At 44.3% G+C, this 17,245-nt stretch overlaps 1 protein-coding gene across 6 annotated transcripts in view; it reads left to right on the top strand.

Annotated features, from left to right (window-relative positions):
* The window catches only part of CCDC62 (coiled-coil domain containing 62), a 45,419-nt gene that overhangs the window by 4,504 nt on the left and 23,670 nt on the right, over window positions 1-17,245 (top strand). For all 6 annotated transcript variants that reach the window (XM_040347328.1, XM_040347327.1, XM_040347329.1 and 3 more), the window contains 5 exons: window positions 5,868-5,936; window positions 9,958-10,150; window positions 12,872-13,038; window positions 16,419-16,520; window positions 16,826-16,997. In XM_040347328.1, coding sequence (XP_040203262.1) covers window positions 5,907-5,936; window positions 9,958-10,150; window positions 12,872-13,038; window positions 16,419-16,520; window positions 16,826-16,997 — 664 coding nt within the window. In that variant the 5' untranslated portion in view covers window positions 5,868-5,906. The remainder of the gene's footprint in view (window positions 1-5,867; window positions 5,937-9,957; window positions 10,151-12,871; window positions 13,039-16,418; window positions 16,521-16,825; window positions 16,998-17,245) is intronic.

Genomic DNA, 17,245 nt, shown 5'->3' with positions numbered 1-17,245 from the left:
ATCTTCTCGGAAGGTCTACCATCGCACTTGGAAGGCCTACATCTCTATGTGAGAGGAGATGGAGTGGCGTCCACGGGCATATTTGGTTTCCAGGGTCCTGCTGTTTTTACAGCGCGGAGTGGATCAGAAATTTGTCTTAAGCACCATTAAGGGGCAGATTTCAGCCTTGGCTGTTTTCTTTCAATGTCCCTTGGCGACCCATTCACTGGTGGGTACGTTTGTGCAAGGGGTTCGACATGTGATCCCCCCAATTAGACCACCACATCCTCCATGGGACTTGAATCTGGTGCTTTCGGCTCTTCAGGAACCTCCTTTTGAGAACATCAGAGAAATTCCTCTCTTGACACTATCTCAGAAAGTGGCCTTTCTAGTGGCCATTACATCTGTCAGACGAATTTCTGAGTTGGCGGACTTGTCTTGCAAGTCACAATACTTGGACCTCCATAAGGATAAGGTGGTGTCATGCCCGCAGCCTTCTTTTCTTCCGAAGGTGGTTTCAGCTTTTCACCTAAATGAGGACATTGTACTTCCTTTCTTGGGTCCTCGGCCGTCAGAATCCCAGAGAGGCTGCGTTACATACTTTGGCGGGTGTACCTGTCTGCTACGGCTCCCTGTTTGTGGCGGTGTCTGGTCCGCAGAAGGGCCTGGCGGTCTCGTCGGCCACCATTTCTCTGTGAATCAGGCAGACCGTCATACAGGCCTATGCTCTTAAGGGGCGGGCGCCCCCCTTCCCTGTCACGGCGCATTCGACCAGGGCAATTGGTGCCTCCTGGGCTTTCCGACATCAAATGTCTCACAGGTGTGTAAGGCGGCGACTTGGTCGTCTGTTCACACTTTCTCCAAATTTTACAAGGTTGATGTGAATGCATCTTCATATGCTTCCTTCGGCCGCAAGGTTTTGCAGGCGGCTGTTTGAGGTAGCACCTCCTCCGTTGAGGAGCTCTGCTTGTTTGGGGTGAAGTTTCTACTGCTTTTTGACGAACTGAGCTGCTGGCTGCAGGGTGAGGGGTTATGACCGGAGGGACCGCCCCCTGGGCGGGGCTGTTCAACTCTGTTAAAGTTACATGTATTTAAATATCTAACACGTCTGCCTAGTCCTCTCCTAATAGACGGAACATAACCCACAAGTCAAGATTTAAGGAAGCTGTGACAGAGAAAAGGATTTTACGGTGAGTACAAAAAATCATTTTTTTCTCCCTATGGGCTAAATAAAAGAAAATCTGTCTGTGTATGGTAAACTTAAAGCGGAGTTCCACCCAAAAGTGGAACTTCTGCTTTAATCACTCCTCACCCCCTGACATGCCACGTTTGGCATGTCATTTTTTGGGGGGGGAGTGTGTAACCTCTTGCTGTCCCACTTCCTTCCTTTTTTCGGCCAGGTGAAGCCGTAAGCTGTCACGGCCGGGTGCCCACAGTTACGATGACGGCGTCGAGGAGCGAGCCTCCGGGCAGGCCACTTTGCTGGACCGTGGGGCAGGTAAGTGTCCGTTTATTAAAAGTCAGAAGCTATGCTTTTTGTAGCTGCTGACTTTTAATAAACTAAAACATGGATTGAACTCAGCTTTAACACATTCACCCCCCCCCCCCCACATCGGTGCTTCCATTGACTAAATGAACCCTAAGATAAAAATTCGAACTTTTTTGTCCAACTTACCTAATTTGCGTGTTTGTTCCAGGTCAGAGACCTAAACCTCGTACACACAATCCGATTGTTGGCAGGGGATTGTCTGTTGACAGACTGCTGTCCTAAAATATTACCGTTAGTACGCTCCTTTTGACAATTGTTGTCCAATTTTCCGCCAACAAATGTTGGATGACAGGCTAGTACATTTTGTCTGACAACGGTTTGATGTCTGATTTTTTTGGGTCAGTACACATTAGAGGTCGACCGATATATCGGCCGGCCGATATATCGGGCCGATATTCAGTCATTTTGGAGAAATCGGCATCGGCCGATTATTATCCAAATGTGGCCGATATTTAGCAGATCTGCATCAGCAGAGTGTGGAGAAGGAAGGAGGAACATGGGGTTCCCCCTCCCTTCTCTACACTGTCTGCAGAGCAGTGCCGTGTGTGTGAAGGAGAATGGAGCTGTCGGACTGATGTCGGGGTGGGCGGGACCCGGGGTGGGCGGGACTCAGCTGTCCAACACCAGCCAATGGGATGAGATCATTGGCTGGATAGCTGCTGGGTCCCGCCCACCCCGGGTCCCGCCCACCTCCAACATCACGATGAATCTGAGCTCCTCTATCTCTCTGCTCTCACAGTTTCACAGCACATAATGTAGCTGAATGTGTGAAACTCTCTCTTCATACAGTTTCACAACTGCTGCAGAGAGAAAGAGGAGCTCAGATTCGTTGCGATGTTGAAGGTGGGCGGGACCCGGGGTGGGCGGGACTCAGCAGCTATCCAGCCAATGATCTCATCCCATTGGCTGGTGGACAGCTGAGCCCCGCCCAACCCGGGTCCCGCCCACCTTCAACATCGCAATGAATCTGAGCTCCTCTTTCTCTCTGCAGCAGTTGTGAAACTGTATAGAGAGTTTCACACATTATCCGCTACATTATGTGCTGTGAAACCTGCCAGTGCCATCTGCTAATGCCAACCAGCCAGTGCCACCTGCCAATGCCATCCAGTGCCACCTGCCAATGCCATTCCAACTAGTGCCACCTGCCAATGCCAATTAGTGCCATCTGTTAATGCCATCCAGTGCCACCTGTCAATGCCATCCAGTGCCACCTGCCAGTGGCAACGCCATCCAGTGCCACCTGCCAATACCATCCAGTGCCACCTGCTAATGCCATCTAGTGCCATCCAGTGCCACCTGCCAGTGCCAATGCCATCCAGTGCCACCTGCCAGTGCCACCTGCCAATGCCACCCAGTGCCATCTGCCAGTGCCATCCAGTGCCATCTGCCAAGGCCATCCAGTGCCACCTGCCAAGGCCATCCAGTGCCACCTGCCAATTAGTGCCACCTGCCAGTGCCATCCAGTGCCACCTGCCAATTAGTGCCACCTGCCAGTGCCAACCAGTGCCATCTGCCAGTGCTAACTATTGCCAATTAGTGCCACCTGCCAGTACCATCCAGTGCCACATGCCAATTAGTGCCACCTGCCAGTGCCAATTAGTGCCACCTGCCAGTGCCAATTAGTGCCACCTGCCAGTGCCAATTAGTGCCACCTGCCACCTTAGTGCCACGTGCCAACCAGTGCCACCTGCCAGTGCCATTCAGTGCCACCTGCCAATCAGTGCCATCTGCTTTTGCCAATTGGTTCCATCCAGTGCAATCTGCCAGTGCCAATTAGCGCCACCTGCCAAAAAATAAAAAAATCGGCCTAAAACATCGGCCGCAAAAATCGGCATCATATATCGGCCATCGGCCGCCCCAAATTCTAAATATCGGCATCGGTATCGGCCAGAGAAAAACCCATATCGGTCTACCTCTAGTACACATATCCGTCACACAAAGTCAAAAGTACAAACACGCATGCTCGGAATCAATGCTCACCAAATACGAAATTAGCAGAAGGGGCCCAAAGGATGGCGTTTAAGAGCTGAAATTTCTTGTAGTACGTCACTACGTTCGTGTTTGTTGATCAACAATTGTGTACCGTTAGTATGCAAGACAAGATCCTGGCACACGCCCTTTTGACAATGATCAGACGCTTGGTTGACCAACAATTCGGATCGTGTGTACGAAGCTTTAAGCCCCATACACACTATTAGATTTTCTGCAGATTTTTGTCTTCAGATTTACCAAAACCATGTAGTGCAAGGGCCTGCCTGATTGCATACAAATTAAAACGCTTAAAGTGGAGGTTCACCCTATAAAACATTTCTAACACTACATCCAGCACCGTGCTGCATATAAAATGACACTGACCTTTATTTATTTTTTGCCGTAGATATCGTTTAGCCGTGGAATTCACCGCGGCTTCCGGGTAGGGAATCCCGCGGGAGTGGGCGTTCCTATTGTCATGCCAATTGATTGACATGCTAAACGACGGCGCACACAGCGCGTCACGACTTCCCGAAGGAAGCTTGGGTCGGCTCGACTCTATTCGGCGCCTGCGTACCGGCGCCGAATAGAGCCAAGCCGACCCGAGCTTCTTTCGGGAAGTTGTGACGCGCTGTGTGCGCCGTCGTTTAGCATGTCAATCAATTGGCATGACAATAGAAACGCCCACTCCCACGGGATTCCCTACCCGGAAGCCGCGGTGAATTCCACGGCTAAACGATATCGACGGCAAAAAAATTAAATAAAGGTCAGTGTCATTTTATATGCAGCACGGTGCTGGATGTAGTGTTAGAATTTTTTTATAGGGTGAACCTCCACTTTAAGGTTTGACCTCATATTATATGGTTTTGGTAAATCTGAAGACAAAAATCTACAGAAAATCTAATAGTGTGTATGGGGTCTCAGAATGTACTGAAGCCAGTGGGTTAGCATAACAGGTAGACAACACTCATTTTCAAAAAGAAATCCGCAATGGTTTACCCCTCATGGCATTCATGACAGTATTCACGTAAGTCTGAATGCCCCAAATAGTACACAATGCCAGTCCTGCTGTTACAACCCTCTAGCTCTCTAAACAGGTTGAACGTGAAAAAAACGGAGGAGCTCACTGTACTAACCATGCAATGTTAGTAGAGCAACCTCCACCGCTGAGCTACTGTGCTCTGACAGGAGGCGTGCCCCCACCAGAACACGCCAGTCAGTGATTGTAGCTATTGGTTTGCAGCACTGATTGGATTGCGATCGGCAGCTGTTTTTCTAGCATGCCTGTTCGACAGAAGCCGGATGTTTAGCCAGATTCTGTAGAATTGGCCAATGGCGTCTGACATTCGGCCCGTGTGTACCAGGCTTTACCTAGTATCTGTTCTAAGGCTCCGGCCACCATAAACTACAATAAGACTGATCAGCTGTAACAGGCCCTTATCTAGTATAAGGAGATACTGGGCTGGATTCAGATACATTGGCGTATCTGTCCGCCCCGCGTAACGTATCTGAGATACGTTACGCCGCTCTAACTTTGGGCGCGAGTTCTTTATTCAGAAAGAACTTGCGCCCCTAGTTACGGCGGCGTAGCGTATGTGTTGCGGCGTAAGGCCGCGTAATTCAAATGGGGATGTAGGGGGCGTGTTTTATTTAAATTTGTGTTGACCCCGCATTTTTTACGTTTTGTTTGAACGGCGCATGCGCCGTCCGTAAAATATCCCAGTGTGCATTGCTGTAATGCAAGGACGTCATTGGTTTCGACGTGAACGTAAATTACGTCCAGCCGTATTCGCGAACGACTTACGCAAACAACTTAAAATTTCAAAACTCGGCGAGGGAACGACGGCCATACTTAACATTAGCTACCCCTCGTATAGCAGGGGTAACTATACGCCGGAAAAAGCCGAACGCAAAAAAAAAAAGCGTCGGGTGGTCGTTCGTTTCTGAATCGGCGTAAATCCTCATTTGCATATTCCTTGCGTAAAAATACGGAAGCGCCACCTAGCAGCCAGCCTGGAATTGCAGCCTAAGATCTGACGGTGTAAAACACTTGCACCTGGCGGATCTTAGGGATATCTATGCGTAACTGATTCTCTGAATCAGTCGATGGATACGACCGTCGGAACTCAGAGATACGATGGCGTATCAGGAGATACACAGTCGTATCTCTTTCTGAATCTGGCCCACTGAGAGGAGTCCAAAGCACGGGCATTGCTAGACCTGGACCGGGTCTAGAAAAGTCTCTGATGGCACATCCTGCTATTTTCTCTGCTGTTAAAGTGAAAAAAGTATGTGTAGATTTTATGGGACAACCAAATCCCTATTTACTGTTGCTGTGTTAATGCTGCTTTTTCCTATACATCCACAGCTGTATCATTATCTGAGGAAGTGACCATCAAAGAGCCCTATGAACCTCTCGGATCTTTCATCGCCAAAGGTACAGACAGTTATTCGGATACACAGGAGTGTCTCACATGTTAGGGCTCATTCTCACATGCAACAGCCCTTGCCACCCCCTGAAAAGCAATTTGCAATGGATTACTTTTCAAAAGTGTTTGACGGCTGATTTGTCACCTTCACAACCTGTTTTAACCCTGGAAATGGTGACCCACCGTGCCACAACCATGCGCATTGCACCTGTTTGGCATGGCCCCATAACGTGAATTGGTCACGCTCAACCGCAGTACCACCCACCGAATGAGACCCCTTTCTTTAATTTTTGCCATATGGTAAATTGCTATGGCATGTGTATGGCCCTGAGCGGCTGCATGCCTTTGTTTAACCACTTCAATACAGGGCTTTAAAACCCACCTCCATACCGGGCCTATTCTGGCACTTCTCTCCTACATGTACAAATCATCATTCTTTTGCTAGAAATTTACTCAGAACCCCCAAACATTATATATATTTTTTTTAAGCAGACATCGTAGGGAATAAAATGGCGGTCATTGCAACTTTTTATCTTGCACAGGATTTGTGCAATCATTTTTCAAACGCCTTTTTTTTGTAAAAAAAAAAATGGTTTCATGAATTAAAAAATAACAAAACAGTAAAGTTAGCCCAATTTTTTTGTAAAATATGAAAGATGATGTTACGCCGAGTAAACAGATACCTAACATGTCATGCTTTAAAATTGCGCACACTCATGGAATGGCGCCAAATTTTGTTACTTAAAAATCTCCATAGGCGACACTTTAAATTTTTTACAGGTTACCAGTTTAGAGTTACATAGGAGGTCTAGTGCTAAAATTGTTGCACACGCTCTAACGCACGTGGCGACACCTCACATGTGTGGTTTGAACGACGTTTACATACATGGGCGGGACTCGCTTCTGAGCGTGAGCTACCGGGGACAGGGGCGTTTTAATATTTTATATTTATTTATTTTTTATTTTGCTTATTCATTTTTTTTACACTTTTTTTTTTTTACATCCCTTGTAATAGGAATAGTGTGTGACAGGTCCTCTTTAAGGAGAGATGCGGGGGCAATAAGACCCCACATCTCTCCTCCAGGCTGGAAAGAATGAGATCATGAAGAAAAATTCACAGATCTCATTCTTACTAGCCGCAATTGCGGTTTGTTTACTTACGGGTACCATCTGGTCACCAGTCATCTCTTTGCTGCACATCCAGCGGACGGCGATTTATCTCTCCGGGCCCCCGATGGGACGGGAGAGCCCGGAGAAGCACCGGATGGCGGCGGGAGGGGGGGTGTCCCCTCCCACCACCTATAAGAACGATCAAGCGGCCGCTATCATCGTTCTTACGGGGCGCAGGATCGCCGCTGGAAGAAAATTATATCTGAATTATGCCTCTAGGTGCAGGCATCATTCAGATATCTCCGCACAAAGTACAGGACGTCATATGAAGTCCACCCGGGATAACAGATCCCCTTTTTGGACGTCATATGACGGCGTGTGGTTTTAAAGTGGTTAAAGAGGTTGTAAAGGAAAATATTTTTTTTTTTCCTAAATAGCTTACTTTACCTTAGTGCAGTCCTCTTTCACTTACCTCATTCTTCGATTTTGCTTTTAAATGTCCTTATTTCTTCTGAGAAATCTTGAATTCCTGTTCTTCTGTCTGTAACTACACACCATAATGGGAGGCTTTCTCCCTGGTGTGGAGAAAAGCTCTTGAGGGGGGAGGGGGCGAGCAGGCAAGTCAGGACACTCTCTACTTTAAAGATAGAGAAAGAAGCTGTTTGTTAGTGGGCGTCCTGACACTCCTGCTCGCCCCCTCCCCCCTCAAGAGGCGTTCTCCACACCAGGAAGAAAGCCTTGCATTAAGTGAGGATTTCTCAGAAGAAATAAGGACATTTAAAAGCAAAATGGAAGGATGAGGTAAGTGAAGGAGGACTGCACTAAGGTAAAGGAAGCTATTTAGGGGGAAAAAAATCCTTTAGTTTGTTCTGAATTAGAAGTCTAGAAGAAAAGTATCTGTCTAAGATGGAGTCTGACACTCTGTCTTCAGGATGCATTCTTGTTCTTGGGAAGTGAATCTGAACCTATTCAGCAGTATTCAGTGTGTGTGTATATGTGTGTGTGTGTGTGTGTGTATATATATATATATATATATATATATATATATATATATATATATATATATATATATATATATTTTAAACAACTTCTTTGTTTGCCGAAAAATAAAACGCATACTAAGTATTCTAAACACAGAGACCCAGATTCTTAAAGGACTTACTACGGCGCATCGCCATGTACGCCCTCGTAAGTCCTAATCTGACCCGTCGTATCTATGCGACTGATTCTTAGAATCAGTTACGCATAGATATCCATTAGATCCGACAGGCGTAAGTCTCTTACGCCGTCGGATCGTAACTGAAATTTTTTTTTGCCCGCTAGGTGGCGCTTCCGTCGAATTCCGCGTTGAGTATGCAAATTAGCTAGATACGTGAATTCCCGAACGTACGCGCGGCCGACGCAGTAAAGTTACGACGTTTACGTTAGGCTTTTACTGGCGTAAAGTTGCCCCTGCTATATGAGGCGCAGCCAATGTTAAGTATGGCTGTCGTTCCCGCGTCTAAATTTTAAAAAGCTACGTCATTTGCGTAAGTCGTCCGTGAATGGGGCTGGACGTCATTTACGTTCACGTAGAAACCAATGACGTCCTTGCGACGTCATTTGGAGCAATGCACACTGGGATATTTTACAGACGGCGCATGCGCAGTTCGTTCGGCGCTGGGACGCGCTTCATTTAAATGATACACGCCCCCTACCCGCCGAATTTGAATTCCCCCGGGTGATTTACGCTACACCGCTGGAACTTTACAGGCAAGTGCTTTGTGAATAAAGCACTTGCCTGAAAAACTTGCGGCAGGGTAACGTAAATCGGATACGTTACGCCGCCGCAAAGATACGCCCAGTGTACAAGAATCTGGGCCAGAGTGTGAAGAACCTGCTTTTGTACAGAATAACTGATCAACTGAAAGTTATTCAAACTCTGCTGTAACTACTAAGCTTCAAAAACTCTCCTTAGGCCCCTTTCATACCGCCGCGGGACTTGAAAGTCGCACAATTTTACTGTGATTTTGCAGCCACGATTTGACCATGATTTCGGGGAATGCATGTGTAAATTTGAAGTCTATGGACCTCAAATCGCATCAAAGTCATACCAAAGTAGTACTGGGACTAATTTGAAGTCGCACAGATATGAATGGTTATCATTGGGATTCATGGGGTACGACTTTTCATGCGACGCTGATGTCCAGGAAGAGTCGTGTGAAAGGGGCCTAAGTCATGTTTTTCCAAACATGTTTAGGCGCATCAAGCGCATGGTGCCTTTTGTTTACTAGATTGGCCAGAATATTAACACCTTCCTGCCGCTGCCTCCTGGCCCTTTAAGCAAGGCTAGTGCTTTAGATGCATTAACATGCATTTTTTTCTGTCCAATAGCTCCTCTCATACAAAAAAATAAATAAAAAAAAACACATCATACGCCTGTAAAACGTGTGTGTGTGTGTGGGGGGGGGGGGGGGTCTTGGGAGATGAGAAGGGTTTGAAAATATTGGGCCTTCTTTACCCAAAGGAGTAAAAAGAAGGACAATGTGTAGGGAACCCAAGGCCTCAATATTTAGTTGGTGAGGCAGATCTAAAAGTGGATGGTGGATGGTAAATAAATCTTGATCCATATTTTCATGTGTGTGGTGTTGTCCCCCCCCCCCCCCCCATTATTTTAGGTATGTAGGAGCACATGAACATATAGTGGGGGTTCCTTAAATGTGACTGCAAATGTAGAAATACATTTTAACACTGAATCGGTTCACTGAACTTTAGAGGTAGACTGGCCCTTTAAACCCTTCATATACTGTATATGTAAGAACACATTACTTTGTTTGACTCATAGCTGGGTCATACTTACTATTCACTACATGGGCATCAAAATATATCCTCCATAACTACTTTAGATTTACTGATTATTTTATTTTATGTTTCCTAAAGTTCTTATCCACAGATCTGGAAAATTCTACTATCCAGAAACAAAAAAACGAACTGCAGTTGCTGATTGCTGAGCTTAAGGATCGAGATAAAGAGCTCAATGATATTGTTTCACTGCAACAAAGGCAGCTGCTTGCTTGGCAAAATGATCGACAAAAAATTCTTACACTGGAGCAAAAGTGTGCCAGACTAGAAAGTAGGTTGTTGTACATTTTATTTTTTACCCCTAGCTGATTTAGTCAATGTCAACAGCCATAAGCATTATTCCAATACAACTCAAGTCGTCAAATTAATATCTGTAGGCATATACAAAATAACTGGTGCAGAAGTTGGAGGTTCTCAGATTATTTTAAAGTGAGAAAGCATTGTCGCCTTACAGAAGAGAAAGAGAAAATAAAATGTTGGTGTATCACCAGAAGGATCGCTAGCAGGAGAGAGGTCCTGATTCCAATATATAGATGTTTAGTTATTGCTAGCAGGAGAGAGGTCCTGATTCCAATATATAGATCTTTAGTTATTGCTAGCAGGAAAGAGGAGGTCCTAATTCCAATATATAGATCTTTAGTTATCACTAGAGGTATCGCTAGCAGGAGAGAGGTCCTGATTCCAATATATAGATCTTTAGTTATCACTAGAGGTATCGCTAGCAGGAGAGAGGTCCTGATTCCAATATATAGATCTTTAGTTACTGTATCACTAGAGGTATCGCTAGCAGGAAAGAGGAGGTCCTAATTCCAATATATAGATCTTTAGTTATCACTAGAGGTATCGCTAGCAGGAGAGAGGTCCTGATTCCAATATATAGATCTTTAGTTACTGTATCACTAGAGGTATCGCTAGCAGGAAAGAGGAGGTCCTAATTCCAATATATAGATCTTTAGTTATCACTAGAGGTATCGCTAGCAGGAGAGAGGTCCTGATTCCAATATATAGATCTTTAGTTATCACTGGAGGTATCGCTAGCAGGAGAGAGGTCCTGATTCCAATATATAGATGTTTAGTTACTGTATCACTAGAGGTATCGCTAGCAGGAAAGAGGAGGTCCTAATTCCAATATATAGATCTTTAGTTATCACTAGAGGTATCGCTAGCAGGAGAGAGGTCCTGATTCCAATATATAGATCTTTAGTTATCACTAGAGGTATCGCTAGCAGGAGAGAGGTCCTGATTCCAATATATAGATCTTTAGTTATCACTAGAGGTATCGCTAGCAGGAGAGAGGTCCTGATTCCAATATATAGATCTTTAGTTATCACTAGAGGTATCGCTAGTAGGAGAGAGGTTCTGATTCCAATATATAGATCTTTAGTTACTGTATCGCTAGCAGGAAAGAGGAGGTCCTAATTCCAATATACAGATCTTTAGTTACTGTATCACTAGAGGCATCGCTAGCTGGAAGGAGGAGGTTCTGATTCCAATATATAGATCTTTAGTTATCATTAGAGGCATCGCTAGCTGGAAGGAGGAGGTTCTGATTCCAATATATAGATCTTTAGTTATCACTAGAGGTATCGCTAGCAGGAAGGAGGAGTTCCTGATGCCACAATGTAGATCTTCAGTCAGGGCCGGGACAAGGGGTGGGCAGGAGGGGATGTTGCCCTGGGCACTGTGGTATCATGTGAGGTGGGGGGCACCATAAGAAGATTGAGGGAAGGATTTGTGTTGAAAGGGGGAATTTGGGGGGTGGCAGGGGCTATGTATTGTTCTAGAAAGGGACATTTTGTGGAGGGGGTGCTAAGAGTAGTGATTTAGGGGGGTTTATGTTGGGAGGGAGGATTTTAATTGGGGGGAGATGTGGGAATATCAGGAATTTTTTTAGGTGTAGATGATGTGTGCTAGGAGGGGCGTTTTTATTTTATTTTTTTTGGAGGGGGGGGGGCATTTGAGCTGGGAGGATTTAGGAGATTGGGGGCAAAGATTTGTGTTGAAAGGATGGATCTCAGCAGGGGGCAGGTTTTTACTGGGAGGAGAGGGAATTTATGCTTAGGGGTAATCATGCAGATTAATGCTCAGAGTCTTTGTGGGGGGATTTTTGCTGACACATAATGCTCACACATCTTGAGGGGGGTGCAGTTTGACATGTTCGCCCTGGGCTCTAGATGACCTTGTCCTGGCAATGTCTTCAGTTATCACTAAAAGGATCGCTAGCGGGAAGGAGTAGGTCCTGATTCCACAATATACTCAGCGGGGATCAGCGGCACTATCCCCGCTGAGCAAGCAGAGGTTCACGGGGCGGATAATCATGGATCCGTCCCGTGTGAAAGGGCCCTATGGGACACAGCTACAATCTTCATGCTCCAACAGTAACCCAGGGAAAAAGATCAATTGGTCAAATCTGTGCATCTGCCTGTCACTGCTAAGGCGTAAAATACCAAACGTTTTCTGGCACCCAGGGAGCCACACAGGTTGTGTACAGTCGCCAGTACAAGTGAGCGGCTGTACATGGCTGTACTTGGGTAAACGCCAATGGCTTCTGCATCTGCGTTTACACACACATCTCTCCAAACAAACCTCTGTCCGTATTAAAAAAAAAAAAAACTTGAATGTATTTTAAATATTTAAAAATGACAGTTATTCTTAAAATCATCTGTTTAGAATATGAGGAAATAGTATGGAGAAATGCACAGTAAACACTGATTTTTTTAAGCTCTGTAAATGTGTTAAGGAATCCATTTAGAACTAGTTTGGCGTCAGTGCCACTGATGATATCATAATATTTGCCCTAATCTTTGGTGTTTTTTTTTCTCTTGTAACTTCTGCATACTTTTACTAAGTAAAACTTGAATAGCCCATCAGAGATGTTCGAGGTTTACATTAGAGGCTCCACAATTTCACATGTCCTGAGCTGATTTTAGACATTGCTAGAAAATTACATGTTGATGGTAGCAGTAATGAGATAAGTATGTTTAATTATTAGATGATCTGCAGAAAAGGAACAACGTAATCAAATCATTAACCAAAAGGATAAATGTTCTGGAAGGTCAACACCAGGATCGCAGGACAAATTTGGAAAACACCCAGCAGCAACTTCAGGACATTTCTCTCATAGCAACAGAAGCCAAAAATCATTGCCAGGACTTGGAGGTAAAATATTTGTGGGTAGATTCACGTAGGGGCACCTAAAATTAGGACGGCCTAGCCTACTCTTTTTAGGCTACACCACCGAAAATTATTTAGGTTAGAAGTGATTCTCAAACTACTTACCTTCAAATTTTCCACGCCGTAGCCTAAAACGAGCGGGCGTAAGCGTGCCTAATTCAAATGACTGGGAGGGGGGCGTGTAGTATTGAAATGAGGCTTGACCTCACGTTTTTTGATGTTTTTTACACTGCGCATGAGCCGGGCGACTACATTTCCCAGTGCGCAAGTAGGCGGTACGGGCCTATTGATTTCGACGCGTACGTAAACGACGTAAATCCCGATTCGCGGACGACTTGCGCAAACGACGTAAAAAATTCGAACCTCGCGGCGGGAACGGCGGCCATACTAAACATTGTTATTCCACCTCATAGGTGGAATAACTTTAGGCGGCCTATCGCGTACGGAAACGACGTAAATCGACGGTGTAGGCCCGGCGTACGCTCGTAAATCGTCGGGAATCGGCGTATCCCCTCATTTACATAATCTAGGCCGGCCGCAATGGAAGCGCCATCTAGCGGCAAAAAGAAACATTGCAACCTAAGATAGGCTGGCTTGCGCCATTCTATCTTAGGTATGTTTGAGTGTATCTCTGTTTGAGAATACACTTAAACATAGGCCGGCTTAGATTCAGAGTTAGGTCGGCTTATCTGTAGATAAGCCGGCCTAACTCTTTGTGAATCTACCTATTGGCATGTAATGTAAAGAGAAACACTTGTTGTGCTGCTGCAAAAAAAAAAAGCTTGACGCTCAGCAGATAAACCAAGTACCATAGGGTAAGACCATATATCCAACTAAAATATATGTTTAGTAATATATCTAGGCAACTCATAGACTTGAGACATATTTAACCATAAAGGTAAAAGCCAGCAGCTCGATCTTGCAATTTAATTTATTAATTCAGGTATAGTACAAAATAATACAGGCTTGCGCATTTCAGTGTGTAGCCTTAATCCAAATGATGGTTATGTTCAAGGCTACATGCCGAAATGTGTAAGGCCTGTATTTTTTTCATACTACACCTGGATTTTCAGAAACCATAAACCAGACAGAGTGTAGTTAAAATCACACCTTTAATGGCAAAAATAACACAGTTCAGGAATGTAGTCAAAAACGGAAGCCAGATAAAACAATAAAAAAAGGAAATTGAAAACAAAAACGGAAGCCAGGGTTTGGATGCCTGGTCAGGAAATCAGAGGTCAGCTTAATGAGGGGCAAAAGTCATGAACGGGCATCAGAGGGAAGTCAGCAAGGCCAAGTCATACACCGGAAGGAATGCACTGGAGATCATAGACCACGCAAGGGCAAGGAGGAAATAAGCTAAGCTGTTTAAATAGCAAAAAGCTGGCTGTAGGCTGGACAAATGAGGCAGGTTAATGGTAACCAGGTAGATCACTGTGGTAACAATGAGTGGCTGGTAATTAACCAACAGCTGAGCAACTTTTGAGCATTGAAAGAAAATAGCTAAATAGCAGGAGCCAGCCCTGACAGATTCATTTAATGCGGAATAAAGCTGCAGACTCTTTTACCTGTATGGTTAAATATGTTTCATGTCCATGGGTTGCCTATCAATATGGTCTCATCCTGTGGTACTTCTTGGTTTATATATCCGCTGAGCATGAAGGTTTTTCTTTTGCAGCAGCACAGGGATTGTTTCTCTTTACATGTTTGCTTGCGTGTTAGGAGTGCACGACCACTTACCACCTTGGAATTTCAACAGGTGTTTTCTAGTATATTTTATATTTAACCATATATTGGGTTATAATCACATTACTTGGGCAATTTTAGACATTTGCTCTGATCACTATTGTTCCACCCCAGAGAAAAGTGTGTGTTTTTTTATTTTTTTTGCCCTGTTTATCTGCAGTGATATCGCACATACTCTGCTGAGCCAATTGTTCACTACTATGGCAAAGCCAGGTGTAGGACAGAGATGCAGATCCTACCTGCATGAGGGGTGTCCTTTTTTTGCTTTGGCATCTTGGATAAATGTATGAAGCACTGTTTGCATCTAAGTTATAATGTAACGCATATGTATAGTTAGGAAAACAACCCTTTTCATACAAGTGTTAAGGAATAAAAAAAAATGACTTTTTTATGCAAATTCTTATCCTCCTCCCTATTTTATATTTTATAGCTGTGCCTGAAATGATTCTGGGCAGGGCCAACTTTAAGGCAGGGCAAAAGGGGAAGCTGCCCAGGGCCCTGTCATTGTTGTGGGGCCCAAAGCAGCTGCCTCATACTTGCCAACTATCTCAGTTTTTAAGTCCCTTGAAGTTTTAGTCCTTTGCTGTGTCCTGATATCTCTCAGTGTGAAGTGTTGCTAATGCTGCCCAGCTCTTCCCTATTGTGTACAGATAACTCGCCTGCAGACCCTGTGTTTACATGTAAATAACGGTCGTTCATATGCAAATAACAGCAGCATTCATATGTAAATGGGAACAAGAAGAAATCATGTGCTGTAACCTCTAGCAACTAATCAATGACCCGTAATGTGTGCTGTAACCTCTAGCAACCAGTCAGTAAGGGGTAGTGATATGCTGTAACCTCTGGCAACCAATCGCAATCCCTGCCTGATCTGATACAGTAAACTGATTTTAAGTCTAGCTGATATTTATTGTATGTCTCAGAGCAGGTGGAGAGCAAAATTGCATATGGGGGCCCCAAGAAAATGTTTGCCCAGCGTCCAATCAACATTAAAGACGGCCCTGATTCTGGGTTGTTGGTTTTGGAGATCAGTCTTTTCATCAAAAGAAAATTCTGCTGTTTGGACCTTAGAACATACTTCTCCACTCATGTCTACATTCATCTGCCCTGCCTTCAGTTTACACCAGTTGTCCCAAAGTACTGTAGCTGAATGTGTGGATCGAAAGTGGTCAAAAGTAGCAAACTGGCCATCAGTTTAGACCCAGCCAGGATACCTATACCCTCATGTCAAAGTTGAAATCCTATCGCTATAGAAGCCAGAGAAATACTCATCTGTTTCCGCTGCATTTCTCTATGGCTGATGAAGAAGATTCTGCAGTATTTCTGTCTGTGAGGGAGAAATGCAGTGGAAACAGGTGAGCAATCTCCTCAATTCCTGGTTGTCCTTAGCAACCTGTTTGGGCAATGTAGCATGGCTCTTAGGTTTAGCAATGTTTCCCTTGGTATTTCTGCTCTTGCCTGCTCACTAGAAAATGAATTGGATTAGCATCTCTATCCAATTGGCATGGAACTGATCCAGGAAGTAGTAAGGCTGAACCAGGAAGTGTTAGACTGAATATAAAAAAATGGTGTCAGTTCCACAAATATTTACACCCCCCTCCCCTTTATTCTTTTTTTAGGGTAAAAATCGACGCTTGAGCGAATCGGTCTTGAAGTTATCAGCACAAGTTGGGCAACTACAGGCCCAAGAAGAAGAGCTTTCCACTTTATTAAAGTTGAAGGTACATAATGTATAACATTTCTCTAGCTAGCATTAGTCTGTAACCTGGGACAATGGTCAACCTTGAGAGCCCTGATCAAAACTGAAGGCTTTGATTTTTCATCACCTATGACCTTACAGCTTGGTAGTTTTTTTTTTTTTAATACTAAAAGTGAGGATGAAATAAACATTGAGAAACCTACAGTATTATGTACAACTCCTTCATTAATAAATAGCGTGTGTGTGTGTGTAATATATATATATATATATATATATATATAATTTGCCAAATATTAATATGTGTTGTTCTGTCCCTGTTTATTGCAGGATAAAGACATCACAGAAGCAACTGAACACATTGGAGAGTTTACATCTCGATTTAGGGATTTAGAGGCAGAATTACGCAAGACCCGACATAGGGAAACTACGCTTATGAGGGAAGCAAGAGATCTCGCTCCCAAGCTAAAAGGGCTGAAGACTGAAGTTTATAAGCTAAAAGGCAAATATTTTCTATTATAGGAATTCTTTTTATAACTTGTATACCTACAATGGGTAACAAATCCCTTTTTTTTTTTCCTTACATTAGATCATTTCTTCTAATACATTTTCCTTTAGGGAAAACAACGAAACCCATTTGTTTATTAAATCATGGTGCTGTACTTTGTGCCGATGGTGTTAAAGAAAAGATTAGACTGGGATTGGGCAAATACAGTAGCCAGGTAGTATAAATATACAGTATTCCCTGGC

Source organism: Rana temporaria, chromosome 1 (genome assembly GCF_905171775.1).
Source record: "Rana temporaria chromosome 1, aRanTem1.1, whole genome shotgun sequence".
Taxonomy (NCBI): Eukaryota; Metazoa; Chordata; class Amphibia; order Anura; family Ranidae; genus Rana; species Rana temporaria.
This window is presented reverse-complemented; position numbering and strand designations above follow the sequence as displayed.